Below are 20,609 nucleotides of genomic sequence, written 5' to 3' on the forward strand. Positions count from 1 at the left end.
TTTTTATTAGTTTACATGTTAGAGTTCAGTGTACTTAAAAGGTTTTATTTTTGCTATGGTTCTACTTTGCAAATGCGGGCTCTGAATCTGCTTTTTGTGCTCTGTGCTTCCAAGAAATCTACTCATACCTATTATCTTTATTAACTTTTACAAAGCCTGTCATTTAATAACATTTAACATGAGTAGTTACACTGTAAGAAGATTCAAACATCTGTAAAATAACCATTATATAAAAACAAAACACAAAAAACTAACGATACTAATAAATTGATGATAATTAATATTCATACATTCATATCATTACAAATGACCTTTGCTACTTGATGAAACATAAATATCAATCTGAATGAGGTCTTTTGGATGTCACGTAAGCACCAAAAATTTCAAAGGAAGACCGGTACAAGCTAGTAGTATATGTAGCAGCATTAGGCAATATTTCTAAATCGTAGTTGTATATCTTTGACGTTACTTATCTCTGACGTTATATGTATCCGACGTTATTTGTCTCTGATGCTATATATCTCCGACGTAATAATGTATCTACGACGTTATGCTTTTTCGACGCAATTATGTCCTGTCGGCGCTGTTACTAGTCGTGGTGCATCCAGTTGTCGTTCCGTCGGTCATTACTTGTTCTGGCCTTGCCATATATAGCTCATAATTTTAATGGTAATAAAATTAATTATGTGTCCAGATGTCTCCGTTTTTTTCTCAGTTCGTCATTTGCGTCTCATCTCCCAGTTCGTCAGAGGCCCACATACTTGTAGTACTAATACTGCGTAATAAAAATGTGCCAAATATGGTAAGGACAGAACAATGACGGGAACACGTTAGGTAGATATGTATTAAAAGAAAAATGTTAAAAACTCCTTGTGCAAAATATTGCAGGAAAATTAATAAGACACTAATCTTGCATAGTCTCCGCCTGAAAAAGACAAAAAAAAAAAAAACATTCAGAATGTGTGCTCAATACTTTCGAAGACCACTATACTTTTCACCAAACAGCATTTTACATTAATTCCGTAATATAATAAATTACTGAAATTTTATCAGCTTGTAAGTCACACAAATATATTAAAATGATTATTGATCATTGAACCTTTAGCACTGGGCCTTTAGTTGTAAAAACATTCAAAGAGAACCTATGTACACTGTTTCTGTTCAGATTCACTTGGAAAAGTTGTGCACTTTTAAAAACTATCATGCAGACGTTTTCGAACCAAATAGAACGTTGTTACTAGCAATAAAAGCAATAAAAATTCGTTACAAAACAGAACGTTTTTTAATTGTAAAATAACTTTTAGTCGTTAATGCAAATAAATTCATTAGAAAAAGAAACCTAGCAACTTACCTCTATTATAATCTTTTAATTTTATGCCAAATTCATAATAAAGATAAACCGTTTAGTGCTAAACAATATAACTGTTAGGTATTGTTAGTATAAAAACACTAGATTGGAACGAAAATAAATATAACAAAGTACAAAAGTATACGTTTCTTGACAACGGCTGTACCTGCAAAATAAATAAAATCAGTATGTAATAATACTGAAACAATTGCTCAAATCCCGAAGCTAATATAAATTAAAAAATAAAAACATGTTCATAACATTAGGAGTTCTAAAGTTCTCTGAGATTCGCTTTTGAGATAGTACATCTTACTTGGTACAGTCTGATCGGCGGATTAATTATTTCTTACATGCATATGGTGGTCTTGCTGCCTCTAGATTTTAGTTAACAGTTGAGAAAACAAAACAGAAAACAAAACTATATTCACTCAGAAAAAAGAAACAACTATCGGCTATGTTATTTTGTTTATTTTGTTTTTAACACTTACGATTATGTGCGAGCTCTTTCTATTTAAAATACGCCGATAACGTGTCAAAATTTGACATGTGTTCAGACAATTATATGAAAAAATCTTGTGAATGTAATCAACGTGTCGCAATTTGATACAATGTGTGTGTAAAACATCCCTTCACACAATTGTTTACAATTTGGATATAATTTATTGAAAAAGATATAATCGTCAATGGCAATAAACTAAAATCAAAACATTAAAATTTTTCGGGCGTAGATAACAAGGTCTGATAAAGGTAGACGAGTAAATTGAATAAATGATATACATTGTGTATTTATAATAAATACATTGTAGATGATAAATTTAACAATTAAATGCTTCTATATACTGTTGAAAAATTAATGTTAAAATAAAACGTTGACCGCGATGGTCCCTCGCGCGTGAACACTGCGAATCCTCGCGGCCGTCCACCGCGAACCGCTGTGTTCATGACCGCGAGGGCCGACGGGTGTCCGGCCATCGCAACTGAACACCCGAAAAAATTTTTACGCGCGAGGGTCGAAGGGTTTTTGAAGGTGCCGCGCTAGCTGTACTGTAAGGTCAAAATATCTTTCACTCTGACGAACACCATATCTTACATTTTCAGTTGGTTGCTATTAGGGCTGGGACAATTTCAAAATTTTGAAACCGGTTAATTGTTTATATGAAATCGAATCGAAATGGTTAATCGTCCGTCATATTGAAAATGCTGTTTTCTTTTCTGATGACTGTCTCAAGGTACTTTCAGCACCTGACTTCCTGACTTCATTTGCAAGCAGTGTGATAATTAATAAATCATATTTTGGTGTATTTTATTTTAGATATATCACGACAGGCAAATCAGAGACTATTGATTATGCTGATCAGTGTTTTAGCGTACATTTTGTAAATTTACTGCGGGTCTATGTGCTGGTCAAAGAAATGTATAAAGATAAAGTATAATTCGTGACATCATTAAGATTGAAAATAGCAGAAGAAAATGGGCCCCTTTACAGCCCACGATTCTACCTGTTTATCGATCAAGAAACACATTCAGGCGTGTTGCTGTCAAGGATGTAATGTATACATGCAGTAATATACATCTTATTGGATTGTAGGATGTTTATTATTTGAGAGCGATTAGCGGTTTTGCAAAATCGAAACCAGTTTCACCTAGTAATCAGATCGGATCCGATTAACCGGGTAATCATACCGGTCCTAGTTGCTATGCCATTCGTGAAAATATTACAATTGCATCTGGTGTTGGATTGTATAAGATATTTCAATCATACACTGAAACAAACAAATATCTTTGAACTCTTTATTTTCTTTTATATTTGTACCCTCGGACAACAAAGTTGTAACGCGGGTATACTGGTTTCAGGTTGTCTGTCGGTCAGTCCGTCCGTAAATCTTGTGCGCACCATCTCTCCTCATCCCCTTGACACAATTTAATGAAACTTCACACAAGTGATCAGTAACAACAGTAGTTGTGCATGGGGCATGTTAGGTTCTTTCAGAAAAAAAAATTTGCAGAGTTACGGGACTTTGTTTTTTGTTACTATACTATATACATAGACACAATCTTGTGCGCACCATCTCTCCTCATCCCCTTGACACAATTTAATGAAATTTTACACAAGTGGTCAGTAACAACAGTAGTTGTGCATGGGGCATGTTAGGTTCTTTCAATAACAAAAATTGCAGAGTTATGTTACTTTGTTTCTTGTTAACATACTATGTACATACAGTCTGCATATGCAATCTTGTGTGCGCCTAACCTTCCGAACTCTTGCACACAATTAAATGAAACTTCACACAAGTGATCAGTACCAACCCTAGTTGTGCATGGTGCATGTTACGTTCTTTTAGATAAATATTCTGCATAGTTATGGGACTTTGTTTTTTGTTACTATACTGTATACATATAGTCTATATACATACAGTCAAACATAATTATGCAATCTTGTGTGCATCAAATTGCAATGTACTGTGTCAGTGCATGCAGGGGGTACATTCATCACCTTTAGTGATAGCTCTAGTTTAGCATTATCTTATTAATAATGTTGTTAAAGAAATGCTCATAAAATTTTGTTAATTAACATTTCCACAGTACTGTTCTTTTTGCAGCTTGTGTTTTTCATGAAATGTGTAGCTACTGGTATCTTAACTTGTAACAAGTTGTATGTTTTCTTTTAGGAGGAGATATTTCAGAATTTCCAGAACATCCACCTGCGTCCTGACCAGTTTACAGACTACCTGCTGTCCAAGGAGATAGGATTTTCTACATGTAATACTGTTGATGTGCCATATAATGCTTCTAAAGGTCTGTTGTTTCTTTGTCTATGTTTGTCTTATTTAGCTGACTATCACAAAAGAAAAATTATTTCTCATAAAATATATTTTAACCATGCTTTGAATGCTGTCTTAGATTAATATTATCTGAACAGTGGCGAGGAACTTAATTAAGTATTTTGCAAAAATATTTGTGATAGTCATCAAACACGCTTTCAGTTTTAAATAAATATACAGTCGAAATACGTACATCAAAAGCAAATAAATTTGTATGCCACCTCTAAAGAAGAGGGTGTATTGTTTTGCTCATTTCTGTCGGTCAGTCAGTCGGTTGGTAGACATTCTCTTTTTCTATCAGTAACTATTCAAACTTCATGGGATGGTTGCCAGTGGTTATTAGATGACCCCTGTTGTTTTGGTTGTCAAAGGTCAAGGTCACAGAGACATCGACACTGAAAACTGTTTCCTATCAACAACACTGGTAAATGCTGGGGATGCAGAGTTCCGACTGGATCTATTGCTTCAGGGGTTATCATGTCAAAGGTCGGTGTGACCTTGAGACTGAAAACAGCTGGAGAGTGCTTTGGTCTAGGACTATCAGATATCATGTAATGATTACTTCGTCACACCCCCCGCGCGCCCCCCCCCCCCCCCCCCCTGCCAACTCACTGGGGGAGACATATTTTTTTTGCCCTGTCTGTCCGTCCGTCACAATTCATTTTGATCAATAACTGGAGAACCATTTGACCTAGAACCTTCAAACTTCGCAGGGTGGCAGGGCTTATGGAGTAGACGACCCCTATAGTTTTTGGGGTCACTACATCAACGACCAAGGTCATAGGGGCCTAAACATGGAAAACCATTTCTGATCAGTAACTTCAGAACCACTTGACCCAGAATATTGAAACTGCATAGGATGATTGTACATGCAGAGTAGATGACCTTTATTGACTTTGGGGTCACTCTATTAAAGGTGAAGGTCACAGGGGCCTGAACATTGAAAACCATTTCTGGTCAGTAACTTGAGAACCACTTGACCCAGAATGTTGAAACTTCGTAGGATGATTGGACATGCAGAGTAGATGACCCCTGTTGTTTTTGGGGTCACTCCACCAAAGGTCAAGGTCACAGGGGGCTGAACATAGAAATCTCTTTCCAATTAGTAAATTGACAACCATTGACCCAGAATGTTGAAACTCCGTAGGATGATTGGTCATGCAGAGTAAATGACCCCTATTTAACTTAAGAGCCATTTGACCTAAAACCTTTAACCTTTATAGGGTGATAGTACTTACAAAGTAGATGACCCCTATTGTTTTTGGGGTCACTCCATCAAAGGTCAAGGTCACAGGGGCCTAAACATGGAAAACTCTTTCCACTCAATAATTTGAGAACCACTTGACCCAGAATGTTGAAACATCATAGGGTGATTGGACATGCAGAGTAGATGTCCCGTTTTGGTTTTGGGGTCACTCTATTTAAGGTCAAGGTCGCAGCAGACAGAACATGGAAATCCATTTCCGGTCAATAACTTGAGAACCATTTGACCTAGAACCTTCAAACTTCATAGGGTGATAGGACTTACAAAGTAGATGACCCATTTTGTTTTTACGTCACTCCTTTAAAGTTCAAGGTCACGGGGCTGAACATACAAAACTTTCCATTCAATAACTTGAGAACCACTTGACCCAGAATGTTTAAACTTAATAGGATAGACTGGACATGCACAGTAGATGACCCCTATTGATTTTAGGGTAACTCAATCAAAGGTCAAGGTCACAGGAGCCTGAAGATCATCAGAAAACCGTTTACAATTCATAACTTGAGAACCACTAGGCGCAGAATGTTTAAAGTAATGCACTTTTCTACAAAAGCATCTTCTACATTCCTGTGGTTACTAGATGACTCCAATCTTTGTGGGGACAAGAGATCGAAGGTCCATGACCAGGCTGGTTTTTAGCTCTACTATTCGAAGAATAAGTAGAGCTATCCTACTCACCATGGCGTTGGCGTCGGCGTCACACCTTGGGTTAAGTTGTTCGTACCAGCCCACATTTTGACAAAGTTTTTTGAGATAAAGCTTTGAAACTTTCAACACTTGTTTACCATCATCATGGCCAGTTATAGGCAAGAGCACATAACTCCATCAAGGATTTTGGCTGAATTATGGCCCCTTTTGACTTAGAAATCATGGTTAAGTTTTTCGTACCAGTTCATTTTTTGACAAAGTCTTTTGAGATAAAGCTTTGAAACTTTCAACACTTGTTTACCATCATCATGGCCAGTTATAGGCAAGAGCACATAACTCCATCAAGGATTTTGGCTGAATTATGGCCCCTTTTGACTTAGAAATCATGGTTAAGTTTTTCGTACCAGTTCATATTTTGACAAAGTCTTTTGAGATAAAGCTTTGAAACTTTCAACACCTGTTTACCATCTCAATGTCCAGTTATAGGCAAGAGTACATAACTCCATCAAGGATTTTGGCTGAATTATGGCCCCTTTTGACTTAGAAATCTTGGTTAAGTTTTTCGTACCAGTTCATATTTTTTGTAAAGTGTTTGACATATGGCTTTGAAACTTTTATCACTTGTTTAGTATAATAGTCTCTATCTGTAGGAAAGAGAACATAACTCTGTCATCTAGTTTGGCTGAATTATGGTCCTTTTTGGACTTTGAAATTGGTTCTGTTTTCATACAAGTCCATGTTTTGTCAAAACTATTTGACATATGGCTTTTAAACTTTGAACACTTGTTTATCATTATGATTTCTATCTGTAGGCAAGAGTACATAACTATTTTGACTGAATTATGGCCCTTTTTTGGACTTTGAAATTGGCTCATATATTGCCATTTAGTGCAAGACTTATCGAAATCAAAGTAATACAGGAACATTGTTTGTCTAATCTATTTATTTTTTTTGTCTGAATATCCGTGGAAATATTTTGACCCCATTCTTCAATCAAATCTTTGAATAGTCAAGCGCGCTGTCATCAGACAGCTCTTGTTTAATCCCCCGCCACAAATGGTGCGGGGTTATAGGAATGGTCTCCGTCCTTCCGTCCGTCGTAACGCTTTCGTGTCCGCTCCATATCTCCTAAACCCCTTGAAGGATTTTCATGAAACTTGGGTCAAATGATCACCTCATCAAGACGATGTGCAGAACCCATGAGTCAGCCTTGTCGGCTCATGGTCAAGGTCACAACTCAAGGTCAAAGGTTTGAGCCTTCCATTTTGTGTCCGCTCTGTATCTCCTTAACCCCTTGAAGGAATTTTATAAAACTTGGGTCAGATGATCACCTCATTAAGACGATGTGCAGAACCCATGAGTCAGCCATGCCAGCTCAAGGTCAAGGTCACAATTTAGGGTGAAAGGTTTAACCCTTCCATTTTGTGTCCGCTCTATATCTCCTAAACCCATTGAAGGATGATCATGAAACTTGGGTCAAATGATCATCTCATCAAGACGATGTGCAAAAACAAATGGTGGGAGGTTATTGGAATGGTCTCCGTCCGCCCGTCCTTCCGTCTGTCCGTAATGCTTTCATGTCCGCTCCATATCTCCTAAACCCCTTGAAGGATTTTCATGAAACTTGGGTCAAATGATCACCTCATCAAGACATTGTGCAGAACCCATGAGTCAGCCTTGTCGGCTCAAGGTCAAGGTCACAACTTAAGGTCAAAGGTTTGAGCCTTCCATTTTGTGTCCGCTCTGTATCTCCTTAACCCCTTGAAGGAATTTTATAAAACTTGGGTCAAATGATCACCTCATTAAGACGATGTGCAGAACCCATGAGTCAGCCATGCCAGCTCAAAGTCAAGGTCACAACTTAGGGTGAAAGGTTTGAGCCTTCCATTTTGTGTCCGCTCTATATCTCCTAAACCCCTTGAAGGATGATCATGAAACTTGGGTCAAATGATCACCTCATCAAGACGATGTGCAAAACCCATGAGTCAACCATGTCGGTTCAAGGTCAAGGTCACAACTGAAGGTCAAAGGTTTGAGCCTTCCAATTTTTGTCTGCTCAGTATCTCCTAAACCCCTTGAAGGATAATCTTGAAACTTGGGTCAAATGATCACCTCATCAAGACGATGTGCAGAACCCATGAGTCAGCCATGCCGGCTCAAGGTCAAGGTCACAACTCAAGGTCAAAGGTTTGAGCCTTCCATTTTGTGTCCGCTCTGTATCTCCTAAACCCTTTGAAGGAATTTTATAAAACTTAGGTCGATTGATCACCTCATCAAAACGATATGCCGAACTTATGAGTAAGCCATGCTGGCTCAAGGTCAAGGTCACAACTTAGGGTCAAAGGTTTGAGCCTTCCATTTTTTGTCCACTCTGTATCTCGTAAACCCCTTGAAGGATTTTCATCAAACTTGGATCAAATGATCACCTCATCAAGAACTCATGAGTCAGCCATGTCAACTCAAGGTCAAGGTCACAACTCAAGGTCAAAGGTTTGAGCTCTGTATCTCCTAAACCCCTTGAAGGATTTATGAAACTTGGGTCAAATGATCACCTCATCAAGACATTGTGCAGAGTTCATGAGTCAGCCATGTCAGTTCAAGGTCAAGGTCACAGCTAAAGGTCAAAGGTTTACCCTTTCATTATCCATAGCAGTGGCGGGGGATTTAGCTGTCTTTCAGACTGCCTTGTATACATTACTATTGTAAGACATACTGTGAAATCATTAAATTTCCTGGGTAAACGTTTTTGAAACAAACGTTGTAACACAGCCTGTTCTGTTTTCCTGTTAGACGATTGGAACCGAGGTTATTATTCAACAAAATCACTGTTCTTATGTCACAGTTATTAAGCCAGACATCATAGCAGCATGCTGGAAAAAAAACACACAAGGACAGGCAAATATTTGGTGGATGGTGTCAAGTCTTAACATAGTAAGCCTTGATACATGTACCATGTTAGAACTGAAATATTATTCCTTACACACTGATTTTCTCTTGCATAAAATAATTGTCCTTTAGATGATATGGTAGACAGTCATTGTTTAGTGAACATTTGGCAAAATGAGGTGGGGTTTGACTACGTCCTCTTCAACAAGTGATCAGTAATTTACCCCAACATGGTTCTTATATAGCTTGTAAATAATACTGTATACATTGTCCTCAAATTTTACCTGTTTTAATAATTTTATTGTAATTTGTTCTTTCAGGCTTCCGTCGTCCAATCATTGTATTTACCAAATCAGACACAGTTCAAAACAGTCCGTGGTCAGAAGTTGGAAATGCAACACCATTAAGAAGTAGCCATCCAGCAGTATTTGGAAGTCATTTAAGTCAGATCTCTGAGGATAGTTGCTGTTCTTGCTCATCCGTCTCGCAGCAGTCATCGGCAAGTGAACACATTGATGTACCTGTCTTGTCGCAACAGTTGTTAACAGGGGAAGACATAGATGTACCGGTCTTGTCGCAACATTCTTTAACAAAGGACAGTGTTGACAGAGCCGGGTCGTCGCAGCAGCCATCAACGAATGACAGTGCTGACATAAGAATGTTGCAGCAGTCATCACCAAATGACAGTGATCACGTACCTGTTCCGACACAGCAGTCCAGTGTTGGCGATATCACTAATGAAAATATTCAGTCTGATAGTTATGCAGATTTTAGGTCCATGTCAGATAATAATCTTGGCAAGGAATTGTCAAAAGATAGCAACGAGAATGTGTCAGTTATGGATTGTGACTCAGCAGAAATCCAGACCGAACCTAAAATTACCAAAAAAGAGATATCTCTTAGTTTATCCGAATCTGGCCAAAATGATGTGTCCTCAACAAAGGATAGTAAAGATGTTTCTGTGTCTGAGATGGACACAGGTGATGTACCCTTATTGGAAAAGGATGCAGAGGATAGTTCTAAGCAAAGTTTAAATGAAAAGGATAGTTCTTCATAAATATTTTTATGGAAAAAAAAGATATGAGGAAATGTATTAGAAACATTACAAGTCTTTGCCAAGAAGTGGCATGAAAATGTAATTGTACTACCAGGCCTGTGTTCATGGGTTAAAGTCTGAAACTAAGAGGAACACTTTCAGTTAAAAATGCGTAGATTCAGTCTGTCTAAAAGCTGTTTATAGCATTATTATCAATACTGATTCAATTTTGTTGAGCCATCTGTAGCTACAGATTAACTGTTGTGAGAAGTTCAATTATAATGCGTAAAATACAAATAGGTATGTTTCTGGTGCCTCGACCAACTGTATATTTTGACCATTTACCTTTTCTTTGAAAATTTCAATGGATGGCCTATGACACTTATTCATTGTACAGTGTTAAATCTTTTCAGGTTATTAGCACATATAATGTATTTACAGAAATGTTTGAATTACTGATGTGTACTTTCAACAACAACAAAAATTTACCTATAGACCATATTTTTAGCTCACCTTAGCTTGAAGGGCTCAGGAGATAAGCTATCGTGATTACTCACCGTCCGTCGTCTGTCCGTCAGTCCACACTTTTCTACAAACAACATCTTTTCTGAAAGCGCTTGATGCAAATCGATGGAACTTGGCCTGTAAGTTCCTTGGATAGTCTTCAACTTAAGTTGTTCAAATCTTAAAGATCTCAAGGCCTAGAGTTTAGATAACTTGCATGAAGCATTGTGTAGTTGTCCTCTATCATAATTTAGAGATAAACCCTAATATTTCAAAGATAGAAATACATTAGATAAAGTCTAGACATTGATTTTTAAGTCCTTCAAAGAACTAAAATGCTTTCACAAATGTGAAATTTATTATAGCTTTGATTACTGTGAAATCATTAATTTTCATGGGGGACTAATTTTCTTGGATTTCGTTGTTGCGTCAATCCACGAAATTAAGTCCCAACGAGCAAATAAAATTCCCATTCATTTTATCTTATTCACATCCACAAGAAATAGCCATTTTGGTCAAAACCACGAAAATTCATGCCCACGAAATTAAATGATTTCACAGTATATCAATTACAGAAGTTTTGATATTTAATTAAAAGTTGTGATCTGTAAAGAATGACAACTCTTGCCTTAGTCCAGTACCTACATGCAGATATATCTATAAGTTTACTTCCCTTGCACAATTGAGTGGAAAATGAAAAATGGTTTTAACTTTTTGGACAACAAAAACGTTTAGGATATATTCATATGTGTTTGTTTTACCTTTTAAAACTGCTACATATTTTTTGTCAGCTTACTTATGAAGAACTTTTAACAAGCCGATGATAAAACGAGATATCACTTGTTTATATGAGCCATGCCATGGGAAAACCAACACAGTGGCTTTGCGACCAGCATGGATCCAGACCAGCCTGCGCATCCACGCAGTCTGGTCAGGATCCATGCTGTTCGCTAACGGTTTCTCTAATTGCTATAGGCTTTGAAAGCGAAAAGTATGCATCCTGACCAGACTGCGCGGATGCGCAGGCTGGTCTGGATCCATGCTGGTCACAAAGCCACTATGTTGGTTTTCCCATGGCACGGCTCATATATGAAAAACTGGTACAATTTGTGTGATAACTTTCTCAGATTTCTATAAGTTTTAATTAGCTTTATGCAGTTTTATTTTCTCACTTCCCTTCTCCTTACCAGCTGTAAAATATCTACCATATAACATGTATGTTATAATATTTTCACCCAACATTGGTAAAGTAAATATGATCATTAAATTTTGTTGTATGCTGTTACACCCTGGAATGCATGAACTCCGGAATGTTCCCTCCTTGTATTACATGTCAACACCACCATTTAGACTAAAAGCAACATGTACCCATTTGAGTCAGGTGAGCGATATAGTGCTATTATAATCTATGCCACCAGAAACAGAACTTTTTTTGGCCTAAATATGTGCTAATAAAAAAATAAGAGAGCAAAAACAAGTTTTAGCCTATTATAGCGATGTAATTGATTCTGACAATATCAGTACATTAACAATATAACTATGATAATGCCATTTTGAAATATTTAATGATGATTTACCAGACAATGATTCACACTTTGACACTAGAACAAATGCTGGACTGAACCAGAAAATAAATAATTACTGGATATCCTTAGTGCAGAATTTTATATCTATTGCTGTCAGAATACATGTACTTCTTATTCATGTTAAATATATATGACTGACCACAGCCATTTAGTATGGTATAACTAGATTGGGAGACATCCAGTAATACATTAAAACATTTAACACGCAAAGTCTCAGTGGGGTGGGCAAAATTTTGTACAGAGTTTTGAGGTATCCAAACATAGAGATTATCAGAAAAGAGGCCCTAAACTACATGGATCCCTTTAAGTGTTTGCGGTTCTTGGGGCTAGCGAGCCATCAGTGCTTTACCAAGTGATGTTTTACTGTTAACCTGATGAGCTGTTTTTAAAGGAAAAAGTATCCATATTGTACATATATCTTAATCGTTACGCAGATTGTTGTCAGCTACATCCCTAGCATTTTAAAATCTGAGTCTTAATTTCAGACTTGAAATTCTGTTGGGCCCAGGTATCAAATAACAGGAAGAATTTATTTTTGATCTGTAATCAGTACAGATAAAAGTAGATGTAGACTGAAAAAGACTTTAATACATTAGAGTACAACTGAGAACAGGTTCAAAATCACAATACCTAGCTAAATATATGTTGTATATGTTTTCAGAAGTAGTTTTTCCCCCACCCTCCCTCCAAAAAAAAATTCTAATTCAGCATTCTCATTAAAATGTTTAACATGTACATGTTGTGCATTATGTAATTCAATTTTACTACAATTACTTCTGAAAACCATGTTAATTGCTTTCTTTTGTTCAAAGGAACAAATATAGGAACCCACTCAACTTATTTTAATACAAATATTTAACAAACAGATTTTGCTGTATTTATGCATGAATATTTGGTGCAGATGGGAGTGAATGTGACATACAGAATATATGAAATGACACATATAGTATTGTAACCATTTTTTACGGTAGCTATTTACATACTTGTGCTATGAATATTCATTATTCTTTATTTGTTTCCTCTTTCAACATGTTCGTCATATTATTGTCAATTTAATTATGTTCTCATACACTGTTTTGAATTATGAAATGAATGTTTCATATTAAACAGATTTGAATATTTTCAGATACTTGGTTTGTTTACTTGCATGGACTTTAAGCAATGCTTGAAAAAATGCTTGCCTAGGTATTAACGTCAAAGAATCAAACTTTGTTAAAACAGGTGGACATACAATCCTTGAATCTAGAACTTGCTTCCTGTGTCAAGGCAGTGTGAATGATCAATCAAGAGTAAAAACTCCACATCATCTATTTATGGCAGATATTTCATTCTTGTAACTTGTATGCAATATTTTGATTTATATATATGATACTCTTAGCATGACCACACGGAGACAAGATACATAATTCTGGCTTTTATTAGCTCCTCTTATTTTTAGCTCACCAGAGCACAAAGTGCTGAAGGTGAGCTTTTATGATCGCCCTGTGTTCGTTGTCCATCATCGTCAACAATTTGACTTTTAACACTCTAGAGGTTACAATTTTGTCCCAATCTTAATGAAACTTGGTCAGAATGTTACCCTCAATAAAATCTTGGACAAGTTCAATATTGGGTCATCTAGGATCAAAAACTAGATCACCAGGTCAATTCAAAGGAAAAGCTTGTTAACACTCGAGAGGCCACATTTTTTACCCTATCTTCGTGAAACTTAGTCAGAATGTTTACCTTGATGACCTCTAGGCCAAGTTCGAATCTGGGTCATGTTTGGTCAAAAGCTAGGTCACAAGGTCAAATCAAAGGGAAGTCTTGTTAACACTCTAGAGGCCACATTTATGACCCTATCTTCATGAAACTTGGTCAGTGTTTATCTTGATGATTCCTAGACCAAGTTTGAATCTGGATCATGTTGGTTCAAAAACTAGGTCACTAGGTCAGATCAAAGGAAAATATTGTTAACACTCTAGAGACCACATTTTAAGTTTGAAACTCATGAGAATTAGAATGTTTGCCTTGATGACCTCTAGGCAGTTCGAATCTGGGTCATGTCGGGTCAAAAACAAGGTCACTAGGCCAGATCAAAGGAAAATCTTGTTAATACTCTAGAGATCACATTTATTACCCTAATGTCATGAAACTTGGTCAGTATGTTTATCTTGATGATATTTAGGCCAAGTTCGAATCTGGGTCATGTCAGGTCAAAAACTAGGTCATTAGGCCAGATCAAAGGAAAACCTTGTAAACACTCAAGACCACATTTTAAGTTTGAAACTCATGAGAATTGGTCAGAATGTTTATCTTGATGACCACTAGGCTAAGTTCGAATCTGGGTCATATGGGGTAAAAAAAACTAGGTCACCCGGTCAAACCAAAGGAAAAGCTTGTTAACACTCTAGGGGCCACATTTTTGATTCAATCGTCATAACTTATTCAGAATGTTTGGTATGATGAAGGCTTGTATGATTTCGACTCTGGGTCATGTATGGTCAAAAACTAGGTCACTTGGTAAAATCAAAGGAAAAGCTTGTTTATACTCTAGAGGCCACTTTTTTTGCTCCAATCTTCACGAAACTTTGTCAGAATGTTTGTTTTCGTGAAATCATGAACGAGTTTTAATCTGAATCATGTGGGGTCAAAAACTAGGTCACTAGTCAAATGAAAGAAAATGCTTTTGTGTGGCCACATTTTTTGCTCCAGTCTTAATGAAAATTGGGCAGAATATTTGTCTCCATGAAATTTCAGACAGGTTAAAAATTAGCTCCAGTAGGGTAAAAAACTATGTTATTAGGCCAAATCGAAGAAAAAAAACACTAGAGGCCACATTTTTGCTCCAATCTTCATGAAACTTGGTCAGAATGTTTATCTCCTTGAAAACTCAGACGAGTTTGAAACTGTGTCATGTGGTTTCAAGAACTGCATCACTAGGTCAGATATGTCTGTTATGTTGTGTTACTCTGGTGAGCGAAACTAGGGCCATCATGGCCCTCTTGTTGAAAAAAATCTACAAGGTATTGTCGCTTGATTGTCGGTGTCGGACTTGGTTAAAAGTTTTGTTTAGGTTCACCTTTTCTCAAAAACTGTTGGAGCTACAGCTTTGAAACTTTGCACACTTGTTTATCATCATTAGATGACTATGTAGGCTAAGAACCATAACTCTAATTAGCATTTTGTCAGAATTATGGCCCTTTTTGTACTTAGAAAATTTGATTATTTTTTTCTTGGTTAAAATTTTTGTTTAGGTCCGCCTTTTTTCAAACACTAAGAGCTACAGCTTTGCAACTTTGCACACTTTTTTTATCATCATTAGATGAGTAAGCAGACCAAGAACTCTAACCTGCACTTTTTCAGAATTATGGTCTTTTTATGCCTCCAAAGGTTGACATACAATCGCACTGTCCGTCCGTGCATGCATCGTGTAAATTCTTGTCCGGGCTGTAACTCTGTCATCGATATAGGGATTTTGGAATAACTTGGCATAAATGCTCACCATAATGAGATGACGTGTCGTGCGCAAGACCTAGACCCCTTGCTCCAAGGTCAAGGTCACACATGAGAGGTCAAAGGTTTACAGGGTCTGTTTTGTTCAAGTGTTGTTTTTTTTTTTTTGACCAAATAGATCAACACTTGAAACAGCCACTGCTCATGAACTGTATGATTGATTTTCACCAACTTTGGTCAGAAACGTTCTTCTATGGACCTTTCATAAATTTGTTGCTTGACTATACAAAGTGTATGGGGAGCTGTCCTACTCAATCCTGTGTCCCAATCCACATATTGGTTAAAGTTTTGATGCTCATTGCTTTTATCTCTAAGTCTTATTACCTGAACTTAAAATAGTTGTTCGACATAATTATATATAGCGGAAAAAAAAGATGAATCAAGATGCCTTTAATTTTTTACATACATGTATTTAATAATTCTATTCCAATTAAGTAGTATAAAATAATGTAACTCAACCGGTTTCACACGTTTACGGGATCTTCAGGAGTAATACTGTACTGTTGACGTTAGTAACGTCACTTGGAAACGACGTCATTTTATTAGCCCACCATCATCAGATGGTGGGCTATTCAAATCACTCTGCGTCCGTGGTCCGACGTCCGTCCTTCCGTTAACAATTTCTCGTTATCGCATCTCCTCAGAAACTACCAGGGGGATTTTGACCAAACTTTGTCAGAATGATGTATTGGTACCCTAGTTGTGTCCCCCTGAAAATCAGACTGGTTCAACAATTCTTTAGTGAGTTATGGCCCTTTGTTTATTTCTATAATTTACATAGATTTATATAGGGAAAAACTTGAAAATCTTCTTGTCCAAAACCACAGAGCCTAGAGCTTTGATATTTGGTATGAAGCATCATCTAGTGGTCCTCTACCAAAATGATTCAAATTTTTTCCCTGGGGTCTAATATGGCCCCACCCCGGGGGTCACATGGTTTATATAGACTTATATAGGGAAAAACTTTGAAAAACCTCTTATTCAAAAACACAGGGCCTAGGGCTTTGATATTTTGTATGCGACATTATCTAGTGGTCTTCAACTAAGATTGTTCAAATTATTCCCCTAGGGTCAAATATGGCCCCGCCCCGGGGGTCACATTGTTTACATAGACTTATATAGGGAAAAACTTTGAAAATCTTCTTGTCCAAACCACAAAGCCTAGGGCTTTGGCATTTGTAATGTAGCATCATCTAGTGGTTCCCTACCAAGTTTGTTCAAATTATCCCCTAGGGTCAATTATGGCCCCGCCCTGGGGGTCACATGGTTCATATAGACTTATATAGGGAAAAGCTTTTAAAATCTTATTGTCAATAACCTACAATATTCAAGTTTGGACCACCTGTATGGTTTTGAGTGGCAAGATGAACCTTGACATGAGTTGACCTTGATTTTGACCTAGTGACCTACTTTCACATTTCTGTAGCTACAGCCTTCAAATTTGGACCACATGCATAGTTTTGTGCACTGAAAAAAACTTTGACCTTGATATTGACCTAGTGACCTACTTTCACATTTTTGAAGCTACAGCCTTCAAATTTGGACCACATGCATAATTTTGAGTACCGAAACAAACTTTGACCTTTACATTGACCTAGTGACCTACTTTCACATTATTGAAGGTACAGGCATCAAATTTGGACCACATGCATAGTTCTGTGTTCCGAAATAAAATTTGACCTAGTGACCTACTTTCACATTTCTCGAGCTACAGCCTTCAAATTTGGACCACATGCATAGTTTTGTGTTCCGAAATGAAATTTGACCTTCATTTTGACCTAGTGACCTACTTTCACATTTCTCAAGCTACAGCCTTCAAATTTGGACCACATGCATAATTTTGAGTACCGAAACAAACTTTGACCTTTACATTGACCTAGTGACCTACTTTCACATTATTGAAGGTACAGGCATCAAATTTGGACCACATGCATAGTTCTGTGTTCCAAACTAAAATTTGACCTTGATTTTGACCTAGTTACCTACTTTCACATTTCTCGAGCTACAGCCATCAAATTTGGACCTCTTGCATAGTTTTTGTACCGAAATGAACTTTGACCTTAAGATTGACCTAGTGACCTACTTTCACATTTCTGTAGGTACAGGCTTCAAATTTAGATGTACATGCATAGGATTGTGTACTGAAGCAAACTTTGACCTTGACATTGACCTAGTGACCTACTTTCACATTTTTGAATATACAGGCTTTAAATCTGGACCACATGTATAGATTTGTATTCTGAAGTGTAATTTGACCTTGATTTTGACCTAGTGACCTACTTTCACATTTCTAAAGCTACAGCCTTCAAATTTGGACCACTTGCATAGTTTTGTGTACCAAAATAAACTTTGACCTTAAGATTGACCTAGTGACCTAATTTTTCAAATTACAGCCTTCAAACTTGATGCACATGCACAGTTTTGTGTACAAAGAACTTCGTCCTTGAACTTGATATAGTGACCTACTTTCACATTTCTCAAGCTACAGGTTTCGAATTTTGACCACATGCACAGTGTTTTGTACGGAAATGAAATTTGACCTTGAGCTAGTCAATAAGTTTTAAAATTTTGGAATTCTCAAAAATGGCACATTGGTGGGCGCCAAGATCACTCTGTGATCTCTTGTTGTAATAAGGGACATTACTCTTTGGATTTTTTTCAAGGGACGTCACTATGTATTTATTAATGTGTTATTATGCATTTAGTTCTGGACAAAAATCCTTTTTTTCCCACTATTGAATATCCGTATTGCCAATCAATACATTTTGGATATATCACGAATTATGCCCCTTTTTACCTAGATTTTCAGGTTAAAGTTTTGATGCACTTTCAACCTATCTCTGATATTATTAATTATTGAGTTCGATAGTGACCCTGCATGGAGATATATGGGGTTAGTATAAGGTGTTGCCCGAGTCCCCCTATTTATCATACTGACCCCACATATTTCCATGGAGGGCCACTGACAAACCCAATAACTGATTTGTTTTAACAACCACATTTTTTAGCCTAGAATGACATGAAAATCTACTGACCCTCCATAGAAATATAGGAGGTCACCACGTGACCACGTTTTATCCAATCAAAACAATACTTAGTGGATTTTTCCAGACCTAAAATAGTTGTTCCACACCATCATTCACATTATATGACACAAGGAAAAATTTCTGCTAATTATGACCTTTTTATACTTGAATTTTCTTGTTAATTCACTCTCTCTCTCTCTCGATTATTTCTGAACGTATTTTATTAAAACTTAAAATTGTACACGGTAGTTCAACATCATCACCTGCACGGACAATGATTTGGAGCATTAAATTCAGTTGTCAATTCAGACATGTCACAAATGAAATGTTTTGTTGCCTCTGCTAGGGTATTAACGACTAAAGATAACTCTAGTTTTCACAGATATACCCAATTTTACTGTCCAGTATCGAAATAGTCAAGTGCGCTGCCTCTGTTACAAATGGTTTCACTTGACCGCACTTACATTGTAGAGGTCGCCTTTGCTAAAAATAGAAACAAACTGTTTTCCGATACAATGTCTGGAGTGCTCTTGGACTTGCTGCCAAAGTACTTCATAGGATGATTGCCAGCTCTTTTTGTTTTGGGGATTAGAACCCAAAAAGGAGTTTCAATCGGTAATAATGGAAGAAAGCACTTAAGCATATGGCCTTCAATCTTCACACGATGATTGCCTGTGGTCAGTGGACCTGATGTCTTCTATAAATTTTGGGGTCATTAGATTAAAGGTCAAGGTCAAAGCAAATTTCAGATTGAAAAGTACATGCTTCCTATTGGCCATCGTAGCGAATGCTTGTTTAACAACAAATGTTTGCCTCGTTGAGACAAGTGCAAGACCCAGGTCCCTATCTCGGAGATCAACCTCACACTTGTGGTTCAATGTATATCAGAGCTTGTACAGGCCATATCTTTTGATAATCTTTGGAAGAAATTGTTGGCATTAATGTGACATCGTGACACGCACTAGACCTGGGTCCCTATTTACAAGTTCAAGGTTATGCCAAAATAGCATACGGCGTAATGTTCTAGTGAGGTAGCACTATAAATTTGGGCATTTCGCTCACTGCAACAAGTAGGCACCGTCGTTTGGTGTCCAAAGGTCATGGCTGATTTTCTCTAGTCTGTAAGTTTGACTGCATCAAGTACTTTGTTGTAATCAAAAGAAATGAAAGTGTCGATGAAATATTTCAGCAAGTGAAAGGGCTCGACGTTGTTGCCATTTTGGCTCATTGCAGGTCGGTCGGACACTTTGGCTTTCGATCAATAAATAGAGCATGCTTTGCCCTACAGTAGTTAAAGCTTCATAAGATGACTGCATATGGTCAGTTGCGTGGGAGACACTCAAGAGCATCTCCGAAATGTCCCTGCTTGGACCGGGGTTCGAACTCCGGACCTCTGGTTTGTCAGTTGTGTGTTACCATTAGACCACCGAGCCACCTATAATATTCATACAAAATGACAAATGATATATCTTACTGTTTTGGGGATCAGTAAGTAAAAGTCATGTTCAAAGTGACAGTTGGACTATTATTTTCATTAATAGCCGGATAATGTTTGGGCCTCGAACTATCATACTTTATAGCACGATTGTCTATGACCCCTTTTATTTTAGAGGATAAAATTCAAGGTCACAGTGGCCTGTTTTCAGGATGTACATGAATGGTAGAGAACGCTTGGACATACTGGTTGCCGCCCTTTATAGAATGTTTATATCTGGTCAGTAAACAAAGGCTAATGCTTTTTGGAGTATTTAGGTTAGACCATGCCCATATAAGGAGTTGTGGCCCATTCGAACCACGACGGGAGAGGACTTGACCGCTGTCGGCACAATCTCTTAGTTACAAAGGCGAAAGAACTGTTTAAACATCCGGAAACCAGTCATCAAATAGGTTTGAACCAGATATTTGATGGTCTGCCGCACCCCTGCATGTGCCTTTCTAAAACGTCATACAAATAGTTCCTCTGCAATTTGTTAACTGTTTGGTGAATCTTTCTT

General features: G+C 37.3%; 1 protein-coding gene across 1 annotated transcript in view; it reads left to right on the forward strand.

The window, feature by feature from the left end:
* The window catches only part of LOC123526478 (7SK snRNA methylphosphate capping enzyme-like), a 21,605-nt gene extending 8,386 nt beyond the window's left edge, over nt 1-13,219 (forward strand). The window contains exons 3-4 of the mRNA XM_045305647.2: nt 4,018-4,144; nt 9,289-13,219. Coding sequence (XP_045161582.2) covers nt 4,018-4,144; nt 9,289-10,025 — 864 coding nt within the window. The 3' untranslated portion in view covers nt 10,026-13,219. The remainder of the gene's footprint in view (nt 1-4,017; nt 4,145-9,288) is intronic.
* The last annotated feature ends 7,390 nt before the right edge of the window (nt 13,220-20,609 follow it).

This window comes from Mercenaria mercenaria, chromosome 14 (genome assembly GCF_021730395.1).
Source record: "Mercenaria mercenaria strain notata chromosome 14, MADL_Memer_1, whole genome shotgun sequence".
Taxonomy (NCBI): Eukaryota; Metazoa; Mollusca; class Bivalvia; order Venerida; family Veneridae; genus Mercenaria; species Mercenaria mercenaria.